This window comes from Oncorhynchus keta, chromosome 33 (assembly GCF_023373465.1).
Source record: "Oncorhynchus keta strain PuntledgeMale-10-30-2019 chromosome 33, Oket_V2, whole genome shotgun sequence".
In the NCBI taxonomy this organism is placed as follows: Eukaryota; Metazoa; Chordata; class Actinopteri; order Salmoniformes; family Salmonidae; genus Oncorhynchus; species Oncorhynchus keta.
In genome coordinates, this window is record NC_068453.1 from 14,364,193 (window position 1) to 14,386,981 (window position 22,789).

Consider the following 22,789-nt stretch of genomic DNA (forward strand, 5'->3'; position numbering starts at 1 on the left):
TACATTAGTCTATTTTGAGAAACCGACGCCTCACAAGTCTTCAACTGGCAGCTTCATTAAATAGTAAACACCAGCATCCCGGAGTCGCCTCTTCACTGTTGACGTTGAGACTGGTGTTTTGGGTTTATTAATGACAATCACATACTGACCCACTTACCCAATACTCAATCTGTCCATGTCCAGTCCCCAACCCCAACACACCCCTCCCTGAGTATCTATTCATTGAGCAATAGCTATGTTATAATTGTTGTATAAACTTCCATGTTATTTCTAACCTCTCTCTCTCTCCTAATAGGCTAACCTGTGCTTCGTGGACATTGACAACCACTGTATCGAGCTGCCTGAAGACTTCCCCCAGTTCCCTAACAAACCAGAGTTAATCCAGGAGCTCAGCGAAGTCCTCCTCCGCTACGGCATATCCCCAGTGGGGGGCGCTCCTCCAACCTCTGTCCCCACCTCCACCACCACCCTTGGGTCTGTCTCTACCCGTCACCCTGGTCTGAAGAGCCAACAGGCCCTGAGGGAGCTAGAGGACGATGGGAGGAATGGGAACCTAGGAGGGGAACAGTTAGCTGTGTTGGAGCTTCTCCAAGGGAACGCTACTCTGGAAAGACTCCAGGCTCTGGCTAAGAGAACAGGGGTCCGCGTGGAAGCCCTGAGGGGGGTAGGGGGTGAGGGAGAGGCTCAGGGGGGGAGGATGGCAGTCGATGAGGAGGAGCTGAGGAACGCTACGCTGAATGTACAGCTGAGGGAGGTGTTCGCTAGCAGGTTTACCATGATGTTCGCGGACTATGAGGCCTTCGTCATCCAGAGCGCTCCAGACCTGGAGTCCTGGCTCACCAACCGAGAGCAGATGCACAACTTTGATAAGGTGAGATGGGTTGATGCTGGATTAAATTCTTTCCTGAAACCCATCCATATTCCATTTGATAAATAAGTAAGACTAACACAGCTGGAGCTGTTAAGACATGGTATTGGCAATAACAATGTTTGCATTTATAAAATCACAGGGGAAATGCATTCATATCAGCAAACAGCCAGATAACAGAGTTGGTTGGTGTGAGTTTATGCTACGTGCTGTGCACCCAGAGATGGGCAGTGTTTCTGTTACATATTTCAAATACATGCATTTCAGTTACTTCTTAGTATTTAGTCATTTGTATTACAGTGGGCTGAACTGCACTCCAATGTACAGGGCATTCAGAACCCCTGACTTTTTCCATTTTGTTACGTTACAGCCTTATTCTAAAATTGATTAAATAAATAAAAATTCTCAGCAATCTACACACAATAACCCATAATGATAATCTGAAAACAGGTGTATTAAAAAAAACTGAAATAGCCTAAGTATTCAGACCCTTTGCTATGAGACTCAAAATTGAGCCCAGGTGCATCCTGTTTTCATTGTTCATCCTTGAGATATTTCTACAACTTGATTAGAGTCCACATTCATTTGATTGGACATGATTTGGAAAGGCACACAGCTGTCTATATAAGGTCCCACAGTTGACAGTGCATGTCAGAGTAAAAACCAAGCCATGAGGTCGAAGGAATTGTCCGTAGACCTCCGAGACAGGATTGTGTCGAGGTACAGATCTGGAGAAGGGTACCAAAACAACTCTGCAGCATTGAAGATCCCCAAGAACAAAGTGGCCTCATCATTCTTAAATGGAAGAAGTTTGGATCCACCAAGACTCTCTTCCTAGAGATGACAGCCTGGCCAAACTGGGCAATCGGGGGAGAAGGGCCTTGGGCAGGGAGGTGACCAAGAACCCAATAGTCACTCTGACAGAACTACAGAGTTCCTCTGCAGATGGTAGAACCTTTCAGAAGGACAACCATATTTGCAGCACTCCACCAATCAGGCCAGATGGAAGCCATTCCTCAGTAAAAGGCACATGACGGCCCGCTTCGAGTTTTCCAAAATGCACCTAAAGAGACTGACCATGATAAACAAGATTGGCCTGACTGCCAAGCGTTCATGTCTGGAGCAAACCTGGCACCATGCCTACAGTGAAGCATGGTGGCAGAATCCTGCTGTGGGGATATTTTTCAGTGGCAGGGACTGGGTGACTATTAAGGTTTGAGGGAAGATGAACGGAGAAAAGTACAGAGATCCTTGATGAAAACCTGCACCAGAGCACTCAGGACCTCAGACTGGGGTGAAGGTTCACCTTCCAACAGGACAATGACCCTAAGCATACAGCCAATACAACGCAGGAGTGGCTTTAGTCTCTGAATGTCCTTGAGTGGCCCAGCCAGAGCCCGGACTTGAGGCTGTAGTGGCTGCCAAAGGTGTTTCGACAAAGTACTGAGTGAAGGGTCTGAATAGTTATTATGTCAGTGTCATTTCAGTTTTGTATTAAAAAAAACATTAGCAAAAATCTCAACCTGTTTTTACTTTGTCATTATGGGGTATTGTGTGTCGATTGATGAGGGAGAAAAACTATTTAATCCAATTTAGAATAAGGCTGAACTACACAATGTGGAAAAGTCAAAGGGTCTGAATACTTCCTAAAGGCACTGTATTTTGTGACAAGGTACTTAGTACATAGTTTGAATGGTACTATGGTGTGATAAATTAACTAAATATACATACAAATATACAAAAATGAACAATTTCACAGCATGCCTTTTAAGGAACTCTACCCTGAAACGAGGCCTATAATAATACCCAGTGTGCATTGCAGTTCATTTTTACATTTACATGTTGGTCATTTAGAAGACACTCTTATCCAGGTGGACTTACAGTCAGTGCATTCAACTAAGGTGTATAAACAACATAACACAGTCCTAGCAAGTAAATGTATTTCTAAATACAAAATACATGTATTTTTTATTAAATACATTTCAAAAGCCAAGTATTAAGTAGTTTATTTTGACACGTTGATCTTTATGGTATTTTGTCATTTTATTTAGTCATTTCTGTCCATCCCTGTGTGCACCTAATATCATTTTGTAATTACATTTGTATATTTCCCTACTTACTAGTATTTGTCTTAATATCTTTCCCTACCTACTCGTATTTTGTCTTCATGTCTTTCCCTACCTACTAGTATTTGTCTTCATGTCTTTCCCTACCTACTAGTATTTGTCTTCATGTCTTTCCCTACCTACTAGTATTTGTCTTCATATCTTTCCCTACCTACTAGTATTTGTCTTCATGTCTTTCCCTACCTACTAGTATTTGTCTTAATATCTTTCCCTACCTACTCGTATTTTGTCTTCATGTCTTTCCCTACCTACTAGTATTTGTCTTCATGTCTTTCCCTACCTACTAGTATTTGTCTTCATGTCTTTCCCTACCTACTAGTATTTGTCTTCATGTCTTTCCCTACCTACTAGTATTTGTCTTCATGTCTTTCCCTACCTACTAGTATTTGTCTTCATATCTTTCCCTACCTGCTAGTATTTGTCTTCATGTCTTTCCCTACCTACTAGTATTTGTCTTCATATCTTTCCCTACCTACTAGTATTTGTCTTCATGTCTTTCCCTACCTACTAGTATTTGTCTTCATGTCTTTCCCTACCTACTAGTATTTGTCTTCATATCTTTCCCTACCTGCTAGTATTTGTCTTCATGTCTTTCCCTACCTACTAGTATTTGTCTTCATATCTTTCCCTACCTACTAGTATTTGTCTTCATGTCTTTCCCTACCTACTAGTATTTGTCTTCATATCTTTCCCTACCTACTCGTATTTTGTCTTCATGTCTTTCCCTACCTACTAGTATTTGTCTTCATGTCTTTCCCTACCTACTAGTATTTGTCTTCATGTCTTTCCCTACCTACTAGTATTTGTCTTCATGTCTTTCCCTACCTACTAGTATTTGTCTTCATGTCTTTCCCTACCTACTAGTATTTGTCTTCATGTCTTTCCCTACTCTTTCGTGTATCTGTATTAACATATCTCCCCTCTCTCCAGGCATCCTTCCTGTCTGACCAGCCGGAGCCCTATCTGCCCTTCCTGTCCCACTTCATCGAGACCCAGATGTTCGCCACCTTCATCGACAACAAGATCATGTCCCAATGGGAGGAGAAGGAGCCGCTGCTCCGCGTGTTCGACGGACGCATCGATAAAGCTCGTCTATACAATGTTAGAGCCCCAAGTCTGCGATCCTCCAACTACCAGAGGTGCACCGTCCTCAAGGAGTCAGGTGAGTCAGAAGAGAGTGGGGAAGGGGGCTGGGGTGTGTGTGTGGGGGGTACGAGAGAGAAAGACCGAGAGGGACAGGTGGAATTGAAGGACAAATCTATAGTCGTTTAAAATGAGTTTTTGGTAGTTAACAGAAAAATATGGATATAGGAGAGGGACTAATTGAAAGATTGATCTTGAATGAGAATGTGCTCCTCTGTGCTGTCTGTCTGATCAGCATGCTGTAGATGACTGCTGTCTTTCTGCCTGGCTGGCATACCAACAATGCTTTAAGAGGTCACACAGGACTCACTTTAAATCCATCTCTTTCCACATCCATCCTATTACTTTCCGTCTCATCATCCTCTTCCCCCTCTTGACCTCTATTTCATGTGTTCATTGGAAACCGCAGACTTCTCTCCACTCAGCAGGTGCTCCCCTTGGACTTTTCTGCCCATTTGTCTTTGTCTCAAAGAAAGCCTCACCCCACAAAGCTCATTCTTCTACGCTCTGTTTCTCTTTCTTTCCTTCAAGCTCTCTTTTTCTCTCTCTCATACACACACACACACACACACACACACACACACACACACACACACACACACACACACACACACACACACACACACACACACACACACACACACACACACACACACACACACACACGCATACATACATACACGCCACACACACACGCGCACACACGCTTCCCCCCCAAACACCCCTGCCTCCCCTACCCCACTGAGTCTGGCTTCCTCACTTCATTTTGCCTATGCAGCAGAAATCTGAGACTTAACGAGGGCAAGCCAAATGAGTTCTAATTAAGCTTAAAAAAGACCTGACCAGACACTCTCACAGACAATGAAGTGTGTGTGTGTTGCACGTGCACGCTACAGGTATATGAGGAGTCAATTCACAGGGTCTGACATTGGCAGATTTTAATGCTGTAAAAGCCTAATTGTTCAGGGAGAGCTCTTTCAGAGGTGGTGGCGCATGCAGTTCCCCAATTACACACACACAAAAGAAACTATTTTATTCTGCTTAATTTCCCTCGGTCGCTCCGGTGCTCCTCTCTCTCTCTCCTGTCTGACAAACAAAGAGGACTGAGATTGGAGGATAAATTCAGAGGGTTTTGATTAGACAAAAAAAGCTCATATCTGCCATGTAAATAATGACCTCGCCAACAGATACGAGCAGGGGTTAATTGACAGATGCCTGTTGGTTTGGGTTGAGGTGTACTGCATCTGTTCTCTCTACCTTGTGTTCGTTAAAGAAAGAAAGGAAATGGTTAGAAGGAGGTAGGTTTGGAGAGCAAACAGAGAGACTGAGAAAGACAGAGCAAGCACTGAGATGATGAATTGAACAAACACAATGCTTTTATGTCCTGCTAAGCTTTGTGTAGAGGAGCACAAGAGTGGCAGCTTATTTGTGTGTGTGTGTGTGTGCGCACACGCTTGTGTGTGTCTTTGTGTGTATGTCTCTTCATTCAAAGTGAACTCAAAAGGTTTAGTTCTAGCATTGTAATACATGTATTCTCAATTAGTGGTTATAGCAAAAGAAGGCCTTACTCAAATCCCCCTCCCTTGATTTGATCTCCCTGCCCAGCCCAGGCCATCGAACAGCGACTGCTGAAGATCGACCACACAGCCATCCACCCCCACCTGTTGGATATGAAGATTGGACAGGGCAAATATGAACAAGGCTTCTTCCCCAAGCTGCAGTCTGATGTGCTCTCAGTCGGACCCACCAATAACAAGTGCGTATATGATGCCATCAACGAAGAGCCAACCAATGACGGGCATTGTTTCTGGGATTTGTAAAAATTGTTTTGAACATAGAACGGCTATATGAATGTAATAGGGTTGAAGTCGGAAGTTTACATGCACCTGAAGCCAAATAGATTTAACCTTTGTTTTTCACAATTCCTGACATTTAATCCAAGTAAAAATGTCCTGTCTTAAGGTCAGTTAGGATCACCACTTTATTTTAAGAATGTGAAATGTCAGAATAATAGTGGAGAATGATTTGTTTAGCTTTTATTTCTTTCATCACGTTCCCAGTGGGTCAGAAGTTTACATACACTCAAATATTATTTGGTAGCATTGCCTTTAAATTGTTTAACTTGGGACAAACATTTTGGGTTGCCTTCCACAAGCTTCCCACAATAAGTTGGGTGAATTTTGGCCCATTCCTCCTGACAGAGCTGGTGTAATTGAGTCAGGTTTGTAGGCCTGCTTGCTCCCACCCGCTTTTTCAGTTCTGCCCACAAATTTTCTATAATATTGAGGTCAGGGCTTTGTGATGGCCACTCCAAAACTTTTACTTTGTTATCCTTATTCCAATTTGCCACAACTTCGGAAGTACGCTTGGGGTCATTGTCCATTTGGAAGACCCTTTTGTGACCAAGCTTTACCTTCCTGACTGATGTCTTGAGATGTTGCTTCCAATATATATCCACATAAGTTTCCTCCCTCATGATGCCATATATTTTATGAAGTGCACCAGTCCCTCCTGCAGCAAAGCACCCCTACAACATGATGCTGCCACCCCCGTGCTTCACGGTTGGGATGGTGTTCTTCAGCTTGCAAGCCTCTCCCTTTTTCCTCCAAACATAACAAAGGCCATTATGGCCAAACAGTTATATTTTTGTTTCATCAGACCAGAGGACATTTCTCCAAATAGTACGATATTTGTTCTTATGTGCAGTTGCAAACCATAGTCTGGCTTTTTTATGGTGGTTTTGAAGCAGTGGCTTCTTCCTTGCTGAGCGGCCTTTCAGGTTATGTCAAGATAGGACTTGTTTTACTGTGGCTATAGTACCCGTTTCCTCCAGCATCTTCACAAGGTCTTTTGCTGTTGTTCTGGGATTGATTTGCTGAGTGGTATGACATCTGCCTGGTACCATGGTGTTTATACTTGCGTACTATGTTTGTACAGATGAACGTGGTACCTTCATGCGTTTAGAAATTGCTCCCAAGGATGAACCAGACTTGTGAAGGTCTATTTTTTTTGTTGAGGTCTTGGTTGATTTCTTTTGATTTTTCTTGTGATGTCAAGCAAAGAGGCACTGAGTTTGAAGGTAGGCCTTGAAATGCATCCACAGGTACACCTCCAATTGGCTCAAATGATATCAATTAGCCTATCAGAAGTTTCTAAAGCCATGACATAATTTTCTGGAATTTTCCAAGCTGTTTAAAGGCAATGTCAACTTAGTGTATAAACTTCTTACCCACTGGAATTGTGATACATGGATTATACTCACTGTAAGTCAACAATTGTTGGAAATATTACTTGTGTCATGCACAAAGTAGATGTCCTAACCGACTTACCAAAACTATAGTTTGTTAACAAGAAATTTGTGCAGTGGTTGAAAAACTAGTTTTAATGACTCTAACCTAGGTCTATGTAAACTTCTGACTTCAACTGTATATATGCTACAGTTGTGCTACGGTGATGTAGTCCAAGTTAACAAATGTTTATCCATAATCTTCCATCCGTAGTATGTAGGTGAGTAGACTCTATGCAGTTGACAGTGTTGTGTCTGTCAGCAGGTGGTCCAATCGTACCGCTACGGCTCAGCGCAGGAAAGACCGTCACAGACAACAGACAGAACACTTGACTCTAGATAACAACCTCAAAGAGGTACGGACACGACACAGACATCCCTCCCTGTTCATCCTCACTCCTCCTCCTCTGGTTCCATTGCATGCCTTTATGTTCCTTCTTATTTGATTTATTTTGAGAGCTTGTTCTCTGCTTCTGTTTTCAAAGCCTGTTCGTCCTTGTCTTAACTGATTTCATGTTGTTTTCTTCTGTAGCTTGTTTTCTCTTTTACTACTTTGTTTTCTTAGTTTCTTTCTATTATTTGAATGTCCAGTGCATTCATGTGCATGGTGCTTTTTTTCCCCCTTTTCTCGCTCCTGTCTTTTCTGTGGGTCCTGTGCATTGGGGTTGGGCCGTACCACCTCTCAGCAGGTAGAGGGGTGTCTAGTCCTGCAGAACTCCATGGCGTTTTGGGAGTGGGACAAGTCCTCTCCCCCGCCTCTCAAACCACCAAAAAAGTCTGCCTCTGAGTGCTGCCTGGTACGTGGAGGAGTGATGAACCCCCCCACACTGACCCTCCCACTAACCCCTTAAAAACTACCCCAACCCCCAAGACGACCCCCACTCCACTTCTCCACTCCAGTCCTGCTTCACACATACACACACTTCCTGCTTGTTCACACACACTGGCTCTGTTTGATAGATGACTCATGTACCTGTTACATTAGTTAAAGTCAACAGCACTGAAGAGTGAGTCATGGCTCTGCAGAGGATCTTGTTTTGCCTTATCTCTCTCCTACCCTTTTACAGTTCTGTATCTACTGTATGATCTCTGTGGGGAGGAGAGAGATGAGAAAGGAATTTCTGAATTGTAACGGATACAAAATCCGTAATAATTTCAAATTTAAGCCAATTTAAGTCAACTAGACTGAACCCACCAGAGGGTGTCACTGAAATGGGCTTAGCGCCTCAAAACACTGTGGAGAAGTTAACAGAAAACAGAACATTTTATTTTCACTTTGCCTTGTTTTCTCCACCAGCACATAACCCCTCACCACAACCCAATGTTTGTTAAAAGGTATTCAAGACTGTACAAAACCCTCACTCCTACCCTTACACAAGCCCTTAAAGTTTGACCCAGCTGAGAAATGTCCCTCCATCCACCTGTAATGGTTAATAGTAGGTGTAGAGTTTTATAGACCGAACTGACTGTTGCTCTGTGTCTGTCTCTATCAGAAGTACATGCAGGAGGCTCGGAGCCTGGGGAAGAACCTCCGTCAGCCCAAGCTGTCTGACCTCTCACCTGCCGTCATCGCTCAGACCAACTGGAAGTTTGTAGAGGGACTACTCAAGGAGTGTCGCATGAAGGTGAGTCTGTACAGTTGAAATGTATTGTGTATTGAAATGTATTGAAATGTATTGTGGTTGCAGTTGCTGTGTGTCTCCAATGTACAGTACCAGTCAAATGTTTGGACACACTGTCGTGGCAATTTCCTATATTACCAAATGATGAGGGCGCAAACCACACACCAGTCAGAGTTATTTAAACTTCATCTTTAATTATATGAGCTTCACCATAGCCCTGTGACTCTCAGATCAATTCAGTGTCTATAAATGAATTCTGAGATTGCTTACAAAAGAATACTTAATCTTTAATAGCCAAGATACACCCCTCTCAACTCACAATGACGAACCACAGATCTTAGGAACTTCACAAAGGGCCTTTTACTTGAAAGAGGAGTATCCCATAGCCAGATAACATTAGCTATAAATTATCGTTCAGTTTGGTCTCTTAGACGAGGTTCTACTTCTCGTTCTTGGTACAACATAGTACCAAACCATTACCTCATCCAATGGCATATATCAATTGTCAATTCTAGATACTCCCATCTCAAATACACCCCCTCCTGGACAAGCTCCCTGAGGAGTGAGCCTCTAGGTCATATACTATAAAAGATACGTTTCAACATCAGAGGGGACATACAATGGTTCCAGGCACTGCCATACTCCTCCCCCCAATGGGAAAAGGAGGGAATGACTGGAGTACAGACATAGTGGAGCCCTTCACATGATTTAACATATATATTCATTAGGAAGACAATGTTCAAACCTGACTTCTCCCTTTCTGATATTCTGCCTATTACCAGACATGTAAAAGACAAGCCTGACCTCTCCCCTCTCTGGCCCCCAAGTGACCTTTCCCTAGAGAAGAGAGAGGAAAATGCAACTGCCAACAGTATAGTCCAAACGAAGACATTCTAATGACAAGTATAAAGTAAATAAAACATCTTATTTATCCATGTTACCTAACTAATTCTGATTCAGCTACGACAACACCGACTCATTCAAGGTTTTTCTTTATTTTTACTATTTTCTACATTGTAGAATAATAGTGAAGACATCAAAACTATGAAATAACACATATGGAATCATCTAGAAACCAAAAAAGCTCATCAAAATAGATTTTAGATTCTTCAAAGTAGTCACCCTTTGCCTTGACCGCTTTGCACACTCTTGGCAGTCTCTCAACCAGCTTCATGAGGAATGCTTTTCCAACAGTCTTGAAGGTGTTATATGTCGAGCACTTGTTGGCTGCTTTTCCTTCACTCTGCGGTCCAACTCATCCCAAACCGTCTCAATTGGCTTGAGGTCAGGGGATTGTGGAGGCCAGGTCATCTGATGCAGCACTCAAACACTCCTTAATGGTCAAATAGCCCTTACACAGCCTGGAGGTGTGTTGTGTCATTGTCCTGTTTCAATTAAGTGATAGTCCCACTAAGTGCAAACCAGATGGGATGGCAAATCGCTGCAGAATGGTGTGGTAACCATGCTGGTTAAGTGTCCCTTGAATTCTAAATAAATCACTGACAGTGTCACCAGCAAAGCACCATCTCACCACCTCCTCCATTTCTTCACGGTGGAAACTACACATGCAGAGATCACCCATTCACCTACTCTGTGTCTCATAAAGACATGACGGTTGGAACCAAAAATCTAAAATTTGGACTCATCAGAACGAAGGACCGATTTCCACCTGTCTAATGTCCATTGCTCATGTTTCTTGGCCCAAGCAAGTCTCTTCTTATTATTGGTGTCCTTTAGTAGTGGTTTCTTTGCAGCAATTTGACCACGAAGGCCTGATTTCACGCAGTCTCCTCTGAACAGTCGATGTTGATTTTGTCTGTTACTTTGACTCTGAAGCATTTATTTGGGCTGCCATTTCTGAGACTGGTAACTCTAATGAACTTATCCTCTGCAGCAGAGGTAACTCTGGGTCTTCCTCTCCTGTGGCGGTTCTCATGAGAGCCAATTTCAACATGGCGCTTGATGGTTTTTGCGGCTGCGCTTGAAGTAATGTAGTTGACTGACATTCGTGTCTTAAAGTAATGATGGACTGTCGTTTCTCTTTGCTTATTTGAGCAGTCCTTGCCCTAATATGGTATTTTACCAAATAGGGATATCTTCTGTATACCACCTCTACCTTGTCACAACACAACTGATTGGCTCAAACGCATTAAGAAGGAAAGAAATGTTTTAACAAGGCACACCTGTTAATTGAAATGCATTCCAGGTGACTACCTCATGAAGCTGGTTGAGAGAATCCCAAGAGTGTGCAAAGCTGTCATCAAGGCAAAGGTTGGCTACTTTGAAGAATCTCAAATATAAAATATATTTGGATTTAACACTTTTTTTGGTTACTACATGATTCCATACGTGTTATTTCATGGTTTTGATGTCTTCGCTATTATTCTACAATGTAGAAAATAGTCAACATAAAGAAAAAACGTGGAATCAGTAGGTGTGTCCAAACTATTGACTGGTACTGTATATCGGCGCAATTTTGTTAATTCATGTTATGAGCGGATTGGTTCCAGTCTACAAACATGTTGTTTGTATCCTATGTGTAGTGGTCATGTTGTGTTGACCATGTTGCTGTGTCTCCTGTCTCCAGACTAAGCGTATGTTGGTGGAGAAGATGGGCAGGGAGGCGGTGGAGCTGGGTCATGGGGAGGCAAACATCACAGGTCTGGAGGAGAACACTCTCATCGCCTCCCTCTGTGACCTGCTGGAGAGGATCTGGAGCCATGGCCTGCAGGTCAAACAGGTCTGTGCAGACACACACACACACACACACACACACACACACACACACACACACACACACACACACACACACACACACACACACACACACACACATGCAGACACACACACGCATGCACTGAACAGAAACACACATACATGCACACACACACTCTCTTTCTCTCTTTCTCTCGTTAATCAGGTTTTATCGTAATGACAACATTGCATTTACAATATATACTCACTCTCATGCTCAGTGCTCTACTTGGAAGAACCTGCTATAGGTCAGAGTTCAGTCTACCAACACTTTGATTAATCAGGTCTTATAGTCATAACCATATGACCCTATTTCATTAGGCTTATTGGCTGGTATTCCTCTATCTATAGTCTAGTAGTATTAGTGAATATATTAGCTATTGGCAGAGCTGTGATTCCTGTATTAGGCAGTGTATTGACTATTAACAGAGTGTGGGTTGACCTCTAACCTCTGGACTGTGACCGCTCGCTGTAGGGGAAGTCAGCTCTGTGGTCCCACCTTCTGCACTACCAGGCCAGAGAGGAGACACTGGAGCAGCAGCAGGCAGAGTCACCAGGTAACACACACACACACACACACACACACACACACACACACACACACACACACACACACCTTACACGGTCCATTTAATATAAAACACATGTGCCTCCTACCCTCAATTCATTCAGTCACGCAATATCTATAGCCAATGATCCCATGAAATACTCCATTTGAAATTCAACTCATTTGCTAAAATGAATCTACAGACCTTTCACACTCCAGTGGCATCTGATTTCAATTGGAGCGCTGCCAAAGCTGAGATGTGTGTGTGCTTCTTTATCCCTCCCACAGGGTCAAATGGTCCAGAGAGACGAAAGTCTGAGTCGTCATTAGGGATGCCATCGCTGCGAGAGTCCGTCATACAGGATATGAGGTATGAATTCCCCACCACTGAACCTGTACATTACGATGTTACATAGATAGATGGTATTATTTAACAACTTCATCCATGTAAGTCAACTATTTGTTTTGTTATATGCTGTTATTTAAAAAAACATTTTTTTTTTCGTTCTTACCTCTTCACCTTCTCTCTCACATCCCCACGCCTCCCTCCTCCCCGTTCTCAGGCACATCCAGAGTATGGGGGAGATAAAGACGGATGTGGGCAGAGCGAGGGCCTGGATCCGTCTTTCTCTGGAGAAGAAGCTGCTCTCACAACACCTCAAACGGTTGCTCTCCCGCCAAGCCTTAACCAAGTACGCACGCACACATAAACACCCAATATTATTCACGTCGACAGTGTGGAAGCCATGGTTAATGTGTGTTGTGGCGTTTCCAGGAAGTTGTATAAGCGCTACGCCTTCCTGCGCTGTGAGGAGGAGAAGGAGCAGTTCCTGTTTCACCTGCTCTCCCTCAACACTGTCGACTACTTTTGTTTCACCAGTGTCTTCACCACCATCAGTGAGTAGGACTTCAACATAACCACGGTTCAACCTCAATATGACCATAATATAACCACTAAATTACCACAACCTATACAGAACAGTCACATCACAAGACGGTTGACTAATTCTACTTCACCGGTGACATTACCTCGATCAGTCTGCACACTAGCTAAAAACAACTTAACGACAAGTCAACCACTTTAACTTACCACAAGTCAACAACAGCAAACCTTTCCACTCAGCCACTGGGGAGAGGATGGACAGTAGGCTTTGGAGAGTCCTAATTGGTGTGCTTGCCTTGTCCGATCACTGTTTTCCATGGAGGTTCATGTTAATGCAGATTTACAACTTGGACCAATGGCAGAGACGGTATTAACCTGAGTAAAGCATGAGGCTATGTACATGTAATCAAAGGTTGAGAGCAGGATTACATTATTCACATAGCAGTTTACACTGAAGCAGCACCATAAACAAAATGTCTCTCTTTAACACACGTACACTCACACACACACACACACATCATCAATAGCCCTGGGTTTGCTTTCTCTGGAACCCTTGTCTGCCTTTAGAGAAACTGGGATAATTTATTATAGCCAAATTCATAAATGAATTATTACTCTAAAGCAGTGCAATCCACTGAAATGTCCCCGATTTTAGTTTTCCCTAGTTATAATTTACTATAAAAATATGAATACATTTATTCTTTCTCTGTTGGAATGAAATATATATATATTTTTTTTGTCCCTGCAGTGATCCCGTACCGCGCCGTCATCATCCCAATCAAGAAGCTGAGCAATGCCATGACGACCTCCAACCCGTGGGTGTGTGTGTCGGGTGAGCTGGGCGACTCGGGCGTCAGGCAGATCACCAAGAATGTCCTGGAGATGACCTTCGATGTGAGTCTGAACTATGACCCTACAGCCAGGGCCCCCACGCCTCCTCTCATGTCTCTGTGACGTTCTGCAGCAAGGTTATATCAGCATTGATTGATGGTTTTGCTGAGAACGTCACTAAGTCGTTGTTCGCTGCCCGCTGGGCTGAAGTGGATGGCTGTTCCCTTTTTGTGGCATGAACTCTCGCATGGTCTCATAAGGCAGAATACACTGTCTAACTCGCTCTCTACCATCCCATACTTACTACTAATCCCCTATCTCCTCTTTCACTCATTCATTTATCCATTCATTCATCTTTGTGTGACTATTTGCTCTGATACCTTCCACTTAGAGCCGGGGTTGATGAGTTAAAAGTTGGGTTCATGTAGCTGATTCCACTTGGTAGATATTGGAAGTGTGCTTGAATAGTAGTTAACTCTGTGAGATGCTGCCTGGCACAATGAGCGGATGGACCCAGACTTCTCGTTTTTTCCTCGTTCCTACTTCCTTCCTCACAGGAAGTGCATGTCTCTACCTACTGAGCCTTTTTATAATCTCTACCGTTCTGAGTGGTGCCGTGTTCACTAGTGTTGGGTGGTAGCTCTTTGTGGCTTTGTGAACAGTTTGGGTGATGGCTAACTTCAGTATAGCTTTGTAGAGCATCTCTCTAGAGGAGCTTTGCTACAATGGTGATGATTTGGGTACACACCTGGTTTGTAGCCTGGTGAAGGGTAGTCTACTAGAAACCAGCAACCCAAGTCCATCCTCTCCCACTCATGCTGTCCATCATGTCCTAACACATGTCTTCATCTCCCCAGTCTGCTTTCAGGCCACACACTCACATCGACGCCATGTTCAAGGTTAGAAACGTCATCTCCCTCTCCCTCCCTCCCTCCCTCCTTCTCTCCACCGGACCCATTTGGATCATCCCAGACTCAATGTTCACTGTGTACCATAGACTCCAGGGTCGTATTCATTTGGGACCAAACGGAAGAAAACTGACTGAAACAGGGGAGGGACTACCTGAAGTTGTCCAATAACAAACGCTCCTTTTTCTGTTATCCGTTGCAAAACATTTTGCTACGGTGTGGCCTACTGAATACGACCCAGCTCTCTCTCTGGGTTGAGGGCTTCACTCACCAATGGTTTGGTCTGTGTACCGTCTGTTGGTTATAGTGTATTAATGGTGTTCTAGATGTATGTGTTTGTCCTTGAATGCCACTTAGTGTAGTTTAACATTTCATTAACATTTCCTTGACATGATGCTGATGTTATGCATATCAAATCAAAGTTTATTTGTCACGTGCACCAAATACAAAAGGTACCTTACAGTGAAATGCTTACTTACAGGCTCTAACCAATAGTTGAAAAAATGTATTAGGTGAACCATAGGTAAGTAAAGAAATAAAAACAACAGTGAAAAACAGTAGCGAGGCTATAAAAGTAGCGAGGCTACATACAGACACCGGTTAGTCAGGCTGATTGAGGTAGTATGTACACGTAGATATGGTTAAAGTGACTATGTGTAAATGATGAACATAGAGTAGCATTAGCGTAACAGAGGGGTTTTTGGGGTGGCGGGACACAATGCAGATAGCCCAGTTAGCCAATGTGCGGGAACACTGGTTGGTGTACATTAATGTATAGTTAGTGACAATAAAAATAGTCCGGGTAGCCATTTGATGACCTGTTCAGGAGTCTTATGGTTTGGGGGTAAAAACTGTTGAGAAGCCTTTTTGTCCTAGACTTGGCACTCCGGTACCGCTTGCCATGCGATAGTAGAGAGAACAGTCTATGACTGGGGGGGCTGGAGTCTTTGACACATTTTAGGGCCTTCCTCTGACACCGCCTGGTGTAGAGGTCCTGGATGGCAGGCAGCTTAGCCCCAGTGATGTACTGGGCCGTACAAACTACCCTCTGTAGTGCCTTGCGGTCGGAGGCCGAGCAATTGCCGTACCAGGCAGTGATGCAACCAGTCAAAATGCTCTCGATGTTGCAGCTGTAGAACCTTTTTGAGGATCTCAGGACCCTCAGGACCAATGCCAAATCTCACTCAATGCACCAAGCTCACCTTCAACTAAAGGGTTTGGAACGGGGACGCAACTTTCTCCTAAGTGGCATTCAAGGGCATATTGTGGGAATACTCACCTGTCATTGTTTGTATATTGGTCTGATGTCGACTTTTAGTTGATCAATTGGATAGATGAGTAGCACTAGATTCGATAGAGATCACACTGCATAGTTCTAGAAATAGCAGCCATACTGTTGTCGTTAACAGATTATTTCTGAATTATCATTGTGAATTAATGTAGAAAAAACATGTACCGGTAATGACATCTTGATGCTGATTCTTCTCGTTCTCTCTCTCTCTCTCGTCTTTCTCTATAGTGTCAGAACCTGGGTAAGCTGACTACAGTCCAGTTGGGTCATGATAACTCTGGGCTGCTGGCTAAATGGTTGGTGGACTGTGTCATGGTCCGCAACGAGATCACAGGACACACCTACAAGTTCCCGTGTGGGCGGTGGCTTGGCAAAGGCGTGGACGACGGCAGTCTGGAGCGTGTTCTAATAGGTGAGCTGGCATCGCCCAACGCAGATGAGGATTGTGGGAGAGGGTGTCGAACGCCCGACATGCAGCATTCGCCGGGTCAGACTAGACGCGCCAGCATCACCTCGATGGGAGGACGCGGATACAGTGAGTAACACCCCTTCATGACATGACATAGCATAACATAACCAATACCTGATTTACTGTTGACCATAACTATAGATATTCACTTTTTGTTCTTCTCTCTCTTCGGTTGCAGAGCCCACCTCAGCTCAAATCCAGGAGGCCATTGGCGAGGCAGTGAACAGCATCTGCAAACACTTCCACAAGCCTGAGAAGGAGGTGTGTGTGTGTGTGTGTGTGTGTGTGTGTGTGTTAATTTGAGTTCAAACAGTGAGGGGTCTGTATAATAGATTTGTGACTGCTGCAGCACTCTCCTCATCTGGCAGGTTAATAGTCTCTGAGGTGCTCTGTCTGGGGAATTATGTCAGGGCAGAGAGCAGATGTTATTTCTCTTTCATTCTGAACACGAACTCATTTTAGTGCTTAACAATCCCCTCAACCCCCTTTCTGTACACTCTCTCTTTAAATATACTCTTCTCTCTGTAGAATTACTCTCTCTGTGCTCTCCTCCAGGCTCTCTCGCTCTCTCTCTCAAGTTAGCATTTCATTGGACGATGTATACCATGCGTGTCCCGTATATACAACTAATGAAAGTGAAATAAGTCTAAACCCCTGGAGAGAGCCGTTAACTCAGCATCTACATTAGTTTAACTGGAGGAATAGTTTAGCATTAGCCGCAGCTAATGTAAGGGCCTTTATAGTGCGGTATAAATGCTCTCCACTGTCGCATGCCGGTGAACTCTGTGAGGGGGAAAATGAGAACAGTGTTTTTTAATCTTTTGAGGAGAATAAAGGGAATGTTATGTTGATTTTAAGTGAACATTTTCACTGTTTCTAATTGGTGCTTCAAAAGGGTAGTGTTGCATCATGTTTGTTGTTTGAGAATCAACAATTGGTACCTTTTAAAAAAAAAAGTCTCCAAGGTTAATGAAATGATACGAAAGCTCTCTTTCTGAGTATCTCCTTCTCACCCTCCTTCTCTCTCTCTCTCTCTCTCCAGAGGGGCAGTCTGACCATCCTGCTGTGTGGTGAGGTCGGTCTGGTCGGGGCTCTGGAGCTGTTCTTCCACAACGGCTTCAAGTCTGCCCGCCTCTTCCAGAAGACTGTCTTTGTCTGGGACTTTGTGGGTGAGTGGTCTACCTACACACCGCTGCCTCCATCTAGTGGAATGACCTAGAAATACCACATCTTTCTCCCGACGTATGATACATTGAGATGGATTGAGGGGCTATTCTTCTTCTATGAAGGTGCTCAGGTGCACCCGCTATCCATCTTTATGGTATGATTATAGATCTATGTAATAGGCTTCCCTCTAGTGGTGACAACTGGGATGGCATACTGTACTTCCCCAATGGAAATAAAATAGTCCATTTAAAAAGTCCCTTTGATACTCAAAGTAACCCTGCAGGTAGCTGCTTCAGCTGTCGTATGAAATGGCTGCTTCAGCTGTCGTATGAAACGGCTGCTTCAGCTGTCGTATGAAACGGCTGCTTCAGCTGTCGTATGAAACGGCTGCTTCAGCTGTCGTATGAAACGGCTGCTTCAGCTGTCGTATGAAACGGCTGCTTCAGCTGTCGTATGAAACGGCTGCTTCAGCTGTCGTATGAAACGGCTGCTTCAGCCGTCGTATGAAACGGCTGCTTCAGCCGTCGTATGAAACGGCTGCTTCAGCTGTCGTATGAAAAGGCTGCTTCAGCTGTCGTATGAAAAGGCTGCTTCAGCTGTCGTATGAAACGGCTGCTTCAGCTGTCGTATGAAACGGCATTAATATTCATAACACAGCTTTTGACTGATATGATGAAGGATATGAGATGATGGTTTCCATAGAGCACTTGCACAGGTCAAAGGTTCCAGTATAATGGAGCATGAACCCCTGTAGACTTGACATACTCTTTTTAGCTCCAGATCAATCAATCAAATGTATTTTATGAACCTCTGTTTAGGAGTTGTTACAAAGTTCTTCTACAGTAGACCCTACCTCCATGTCTCCTCTTCCTGTTCTCCTTCTCTGCTCCCACCTCTCTAACATATCTCCCCCCTCTACAGAGAAGGCGGTGGCTTACATGGAGTCAGCAGACCAGATGGGGGACATGCAGGAGACTGCTGAGCCCCTGGGCCTGACCTGTGTCTCTCTCTGTCACTATGTCAGTGCCATCAACTCCTCGCCCAGGAACATTGGCAAGGACGGGAAGTTCCAGCTGCTTGTCTGCCTGGGGGCCAGGTGAGGGCGCCACTCACGCGCAGTGAGACAGAGATGGGGCTGCAGAACTGGGGCGGCAGGTAGCATAGTGGTTAGAGCGTTGGGCCAGTAACCGAAAGGTTGCTGAATCGAATCCCTGAGCTGACAAGGGAAAGAATCTGTCATTCCGCCCCTGAACAAGGCAGTTAACCCACTGTTCCCCGGTAGGCCGTCATTGTAAATAAAAAAATGTGTTCTTAACTGACTTGCCTAGTTAAAGGTTACATTAAAAAAATTTGCTGTAGTTGTTATTGGCACAAAGCATCCAGAGGGCTGTACTGGGAATCAACATCACACTTCTAAATAGTCTCACTGGTAACATGGAACCAGCTGTTTTAGCAAACATACTCCTAATTATCTCCTCTCGCTCTGCAGAGATCGTCTGCTGATTCAGTGGCTCCCTCTGTTGGTGGAGTGTCCAGTGATCCAGCGGATGTACGAGGAGTCTGCTCTGCTGCGGGACCGGACCACGGTCAACGATCTCATTGCTGTCCTGCAGACTCTCCACGACTTCCCCATCACCCTGGAGGCCTCGCTCGTCAAGGGCATTGACCTTTAACCCCTACCGCACAGCCTGCTGGGAAACCACCCAGTTCAGGACCACATTACCCACAAACCCTTGCTCTGTTCCCTTTTGCCCTTTCACTGTCCCTGTCGTCGTCGTCGAGATCTGCTTCAGCTGATTCACTCTGGGAAAAGTCTTATAGGGAGGGAAGTAAAGATTGAGGACTTTAGAAAGAGACCAGAGACAGTTCGCTACCAAAGCAATCGATTCCACTGCTTCAGAACAGAAGTTTGGGCTTTGAATCATTGATGAGTGATGATGCAGTATTATTATTACATAGCTTGTGGTTTTGAAAATATCCTTTTTGATATTTAATAAGAAGGGACTGTTTTTAAAGAAAACCCATGGTTTCCCTACGTGCTCGATGTGTGTATCCCACTGTAGGTAGCTCTTCAATTGACACTTTTAGCCTGTGTGATGGAGATCCTATCTTTGCCTGTCTGCCATCTCTCTGTCTGCTGGATCCTGCTCCAACTCCAGCTAGCGTTAGCAAGCATGTCTGTGGGTCATAGTAGGCCAGGAATAAGGAAACCAAAAACAGAAAGTGACTGTTTGCCCCTGCTACCTCTCCATAGTCTCTGCACTGGGAATATAAGTTGGTGAAACTTCATCAGTTGGCTGAAGATGACTACCATGGAAAGAAAAACTGGACTCATCTGCTTTCAGCACTACACTGTGTGCAATGCAGCTTTTTGATTGGATGTTGGCTCATTCTAGATACACCTACTGTGTTGGACTGGATCTTTGTTCTGCTTTGTGATTGGCTAGCAGATCTTGGCGGACACAAACACTGCAATGAATTGGAGAGGTCTTTCCTAGGGGGGCAGGGGCTTTTCTAGGGTTGCATGGACATTCCAAACAAATTACAGGCATTGACCTGACCCTATTTCAAACTGTGTGTGTCTATGTACAGAGTGTACAAAACATTAAGAACACCTTCCTAATATTGCGATTCGGGGCACCTCCCCCTTGCCCTCAGAACAGCCTCAATTCGTCATGGCATGGACTCTACAAGGAGTCGAAAGCGTTCCACAGGAATGGGCCATGTTGACTCCAATGCTTCCCACAGTTGTCAAGTTGGCTGTATGACCTTTGGGTGGAGGACCATTCTTGATACACACAGGAAACTGAGCGTGAAAAACCTGGCAGCATTGCAGTTCTTGACACAAACCAGAGTGCCTGACACCTACTACCATACCCCGTAAAAGTACACTTAAATATTTTGGCTCGCCATTCACCCTCTGGGTGGCACACATAAACAATCCATATCTCAATTGTCTCAAGACTTAAAAATCATTCTTTAACCGGCCTCTTAACTAGTCTCCTGCCCTTCATCTATACCGATTTGAAGTGGATTTAACAAGTGACATCAATAAGGGATCATAGCTTTCACCTGGATTCACCTGGTCAGTCTGACATGGAAAGAGCAGGTGTTCATAAGGTTTTGTACACTCAGTAAATTTGTTCTCCTAATGTTATTTTTGTTAGAAATCATAATGGTCAATCTATTGAACTTCATCCTGGTCTCTGTCATGCACTGTGTGTGTGTGTGTGTGTGTGTGTGTGTGTGTGTGTGTGTGTGTGTGTGTGTGTGTGTGTGTGTGTGTGTGTGTGTGTGTGTGTGTGTGTGTGTGTGTGTGTGTGTGTGTGTGTGTGTGTGTGTGTGTGTGTGTGTGTGTGTGTGTGTGTGTGTGTGTGTGTGAGTGAGAGAGATTGTTGACCTCAAATGGACACTTCCTTCTGCATTACTCTCTGTGGTATTGAAATGTTCCAGCCCCTTATTAATGTGATACATGTGAAATACACTGGAATATTAAACAATAAGAACCTATACATACAACCCCTAATGATGTATGTATCATAAATGCCTCAAACCTTCCTATGATAAGTGTTTATTTTCTGGTGAGTGTTAACTCCTTCTGGGACTATTTCTAGCTGGTGGTATTTTTCAATCTAAAATATATCTATTGCCACTTTTTCAATCAACCTTGATGAACACGTTCTTATATTTCTGTAACAACAAGTGTAAATAGGGTTTTTATGCATGTGTACTAAAAAAGGTCATCAAAATACATGTGAACTAAAATGTTGAGGCTAACTATGACCAGACAATAGATTTGAACCCAACCAAAAGGGGAAACAACTGACAGATATCGAATCACACTTTTAACTGTGTTTAGACCACAGTACTTTTCCAGTATTAACGCAAAAAAAAAGGACAGCAAATGTATTTTTTAATGTTCTGATTTGATGTATTTATTCCTCTAAACTGTGGTAGTCATCAAGAAACGTTGAGACACTGGTTGCGACCGGGGCAAAGAGCCGCCTGTGAAATGACATGCTGCATGTTGAGCCATGTGACTTTCCTTCTGTAACATTCACAGTTTGGTCCTGCTGCTAGGTTCCTACTGTCTTGTGTAACATAGATTCCAACAATAAAATGTAAAAAACGATCTATCTGTAAGAAGCAACAAACATAGGAGGATGATCGACATCCATAGGTGTTTAGTGCATAGCTGTGAGCAAAGTGTCGGTCTACAGTAGTGTGGCGATAATAAGGGTCCTTCTTTGCATCTCCTAAAGTGCTACGGAATGCAGTTGTACCTCTGCGACTGGACTGTGTACTTTCTCCTAACACACCGCTACAGCTAGACTCATTCAGTAGTCCTGTACTGTACTTCTGTCTTCATGTTACATGAAACTGTGACAAAGGCTGTCCCCCGCTGGGTGGAGTATCTGTCCTAACAATACTAGGTAGGCAAAATGCTACTACAGAACCTTTCCTTTCCTATGGAACCTTTCCTTTCCTACAAGTGCATGTGTAAACTGGATGTCCAGTGGGAGGAGGTCATGTAATGAATGGAGTCTTATGTAAAAGTAAATGATAACTGTTCTGATATTTATGATGCACTTCATTAAAAACTTGCTCAATATCTTTGATTCATGTGTGTGTGCCCAGCCCTCGGGTAAAATACATGTCCATTGTGATACTGAGATCGCCTCTATGGGTGGAGATGACATATGATTCTCATGAGAATTCAATGACAAACAATACGTTTTACTCATTGAGCAACTTCTGATTCCTATTTCCCTACCAAACCAATTATTGTTACATACATGGAACATCCTGTTATTTCCCGAATGTTTTCTAGCTGAACTTTTTCATTTCGTGTTTATTGCATTACTACTTGTTTAAAATAGACTAAATTGTCTGT

At 43.8% G+C, this 22,789-nt stretch overlaps 1 protein-coding gene and 1 long non-coding RNA gene across 14 annotated transcripts in view; one reads left to right on the top strand and one right to left on the bottom strand.

Moving 5' to 3' along the window:
- Positions 1 to 22,507, top strand: part of LOC118366259 (DENN domain-containing protein 5B-like) — a 146,119-nt gene extending 123,612 nt beyond the window's left edge. For 3 of the 12 annotated variants that reach the window (XM_052492028.1, XM_052492027.1, XM_052492031.1), the window contains 18 exons: positions 296 to 871; positions 3,925 to 4,156; positions 5,743 to 5,893; positions 7,686 to 7,779; positions 8,110 to 8,220; positions 8,917 to 9,048; positions 11,633 to 11,785; positions 12,275 to 12,356; positions 12,635 to 12,716; positions 12,910 to 13,038; positions 13,122 to 13,243; positions 13,978 to 14,123; positions 14,918 to 14,959; positions 16,488 to 16,794; positions 16,907 to 16,989; positions 17,771 to 17,897; positions 18,817 to 18,991; positions 19,385 to 22,507. In XM_052492028.1, coding sequence (XP_052347988.1) covers positions 296 to 871; positions 3,925 to 4,156; positions 5,743 to 5,893; positions 7,686 to 7,779; positions 8,110 to 8,220; positions 8,917 to 9,048; positions 11,633 to 11,785; positions 12,275 to 12,356; positions 12,635 to 12,716; positions 12,910 to 13,038; positions 13,122 to 13,243; positions 13,978 to 14,123; positions 14,918 to 14,959; positions 16,488 to 16,794; positions 16,907 to 16,989; positions 17,771 to 17,897; positions 18,817 to 18,991; positions 19,385 to 19,568 — 2,928 coding nt within the window. In that variant the 3' untranslated portion in view covers positions 19,569 to 22,507. Of the gene's footprint in view, positions 1 to 295; positions 872 to 3,924; positions 4,157 to 5,742; positions 5,894 to 7,685; positions 7,780 to 8,109; positions 8,221 to 8,916; positions 9,049 to 11,251; positions 11,317 to 11,632; positions 11,786 to 12,274; positions 12,357 to 12,634; positions 12,717 to 12,909; positions 13,039 to 13,121; positions 13,244 to 13,977; positions 14,124 to 14,917; positions 14,960 to 16,487; positions 16,795 to 16,906; positions 16,990 to 17,770; positions 17,898 to 18,816; positions 18,992 to 19,384 lie in introns of those variants that run through there. The other 9 variants (XM_052492035.1, XM_052492037.1, XM_052492038.1 and 6 more) reach the window with 7 other exon arrangements.
- LOC127914609 (uncharacterized) lies at positions 3,034 to 3,871 on the bottom strand. Of its 2 annotated transcripts, XR_008089026.1 has the most exons (5): positions 3,724 to 3,871; positions 3,627 to 3,658; positions 3,467 to 3,530; positions 3,243 to 3,370; positions 3,034 to 3,113 (listed from the first exon to the last, which is right to left on the bottom strand). It is a non-coding gene; the product is annotated as an uncharacterized LOC127914609 (long non-coding RNA). The 2 variants fall into 2 exon arrangements; XR_008089025.1 differs by lacking the exon at positions 3,627 to 3,658.
- Positions 22,508 to 22,789: the final 282 nt, after the last annotated feature.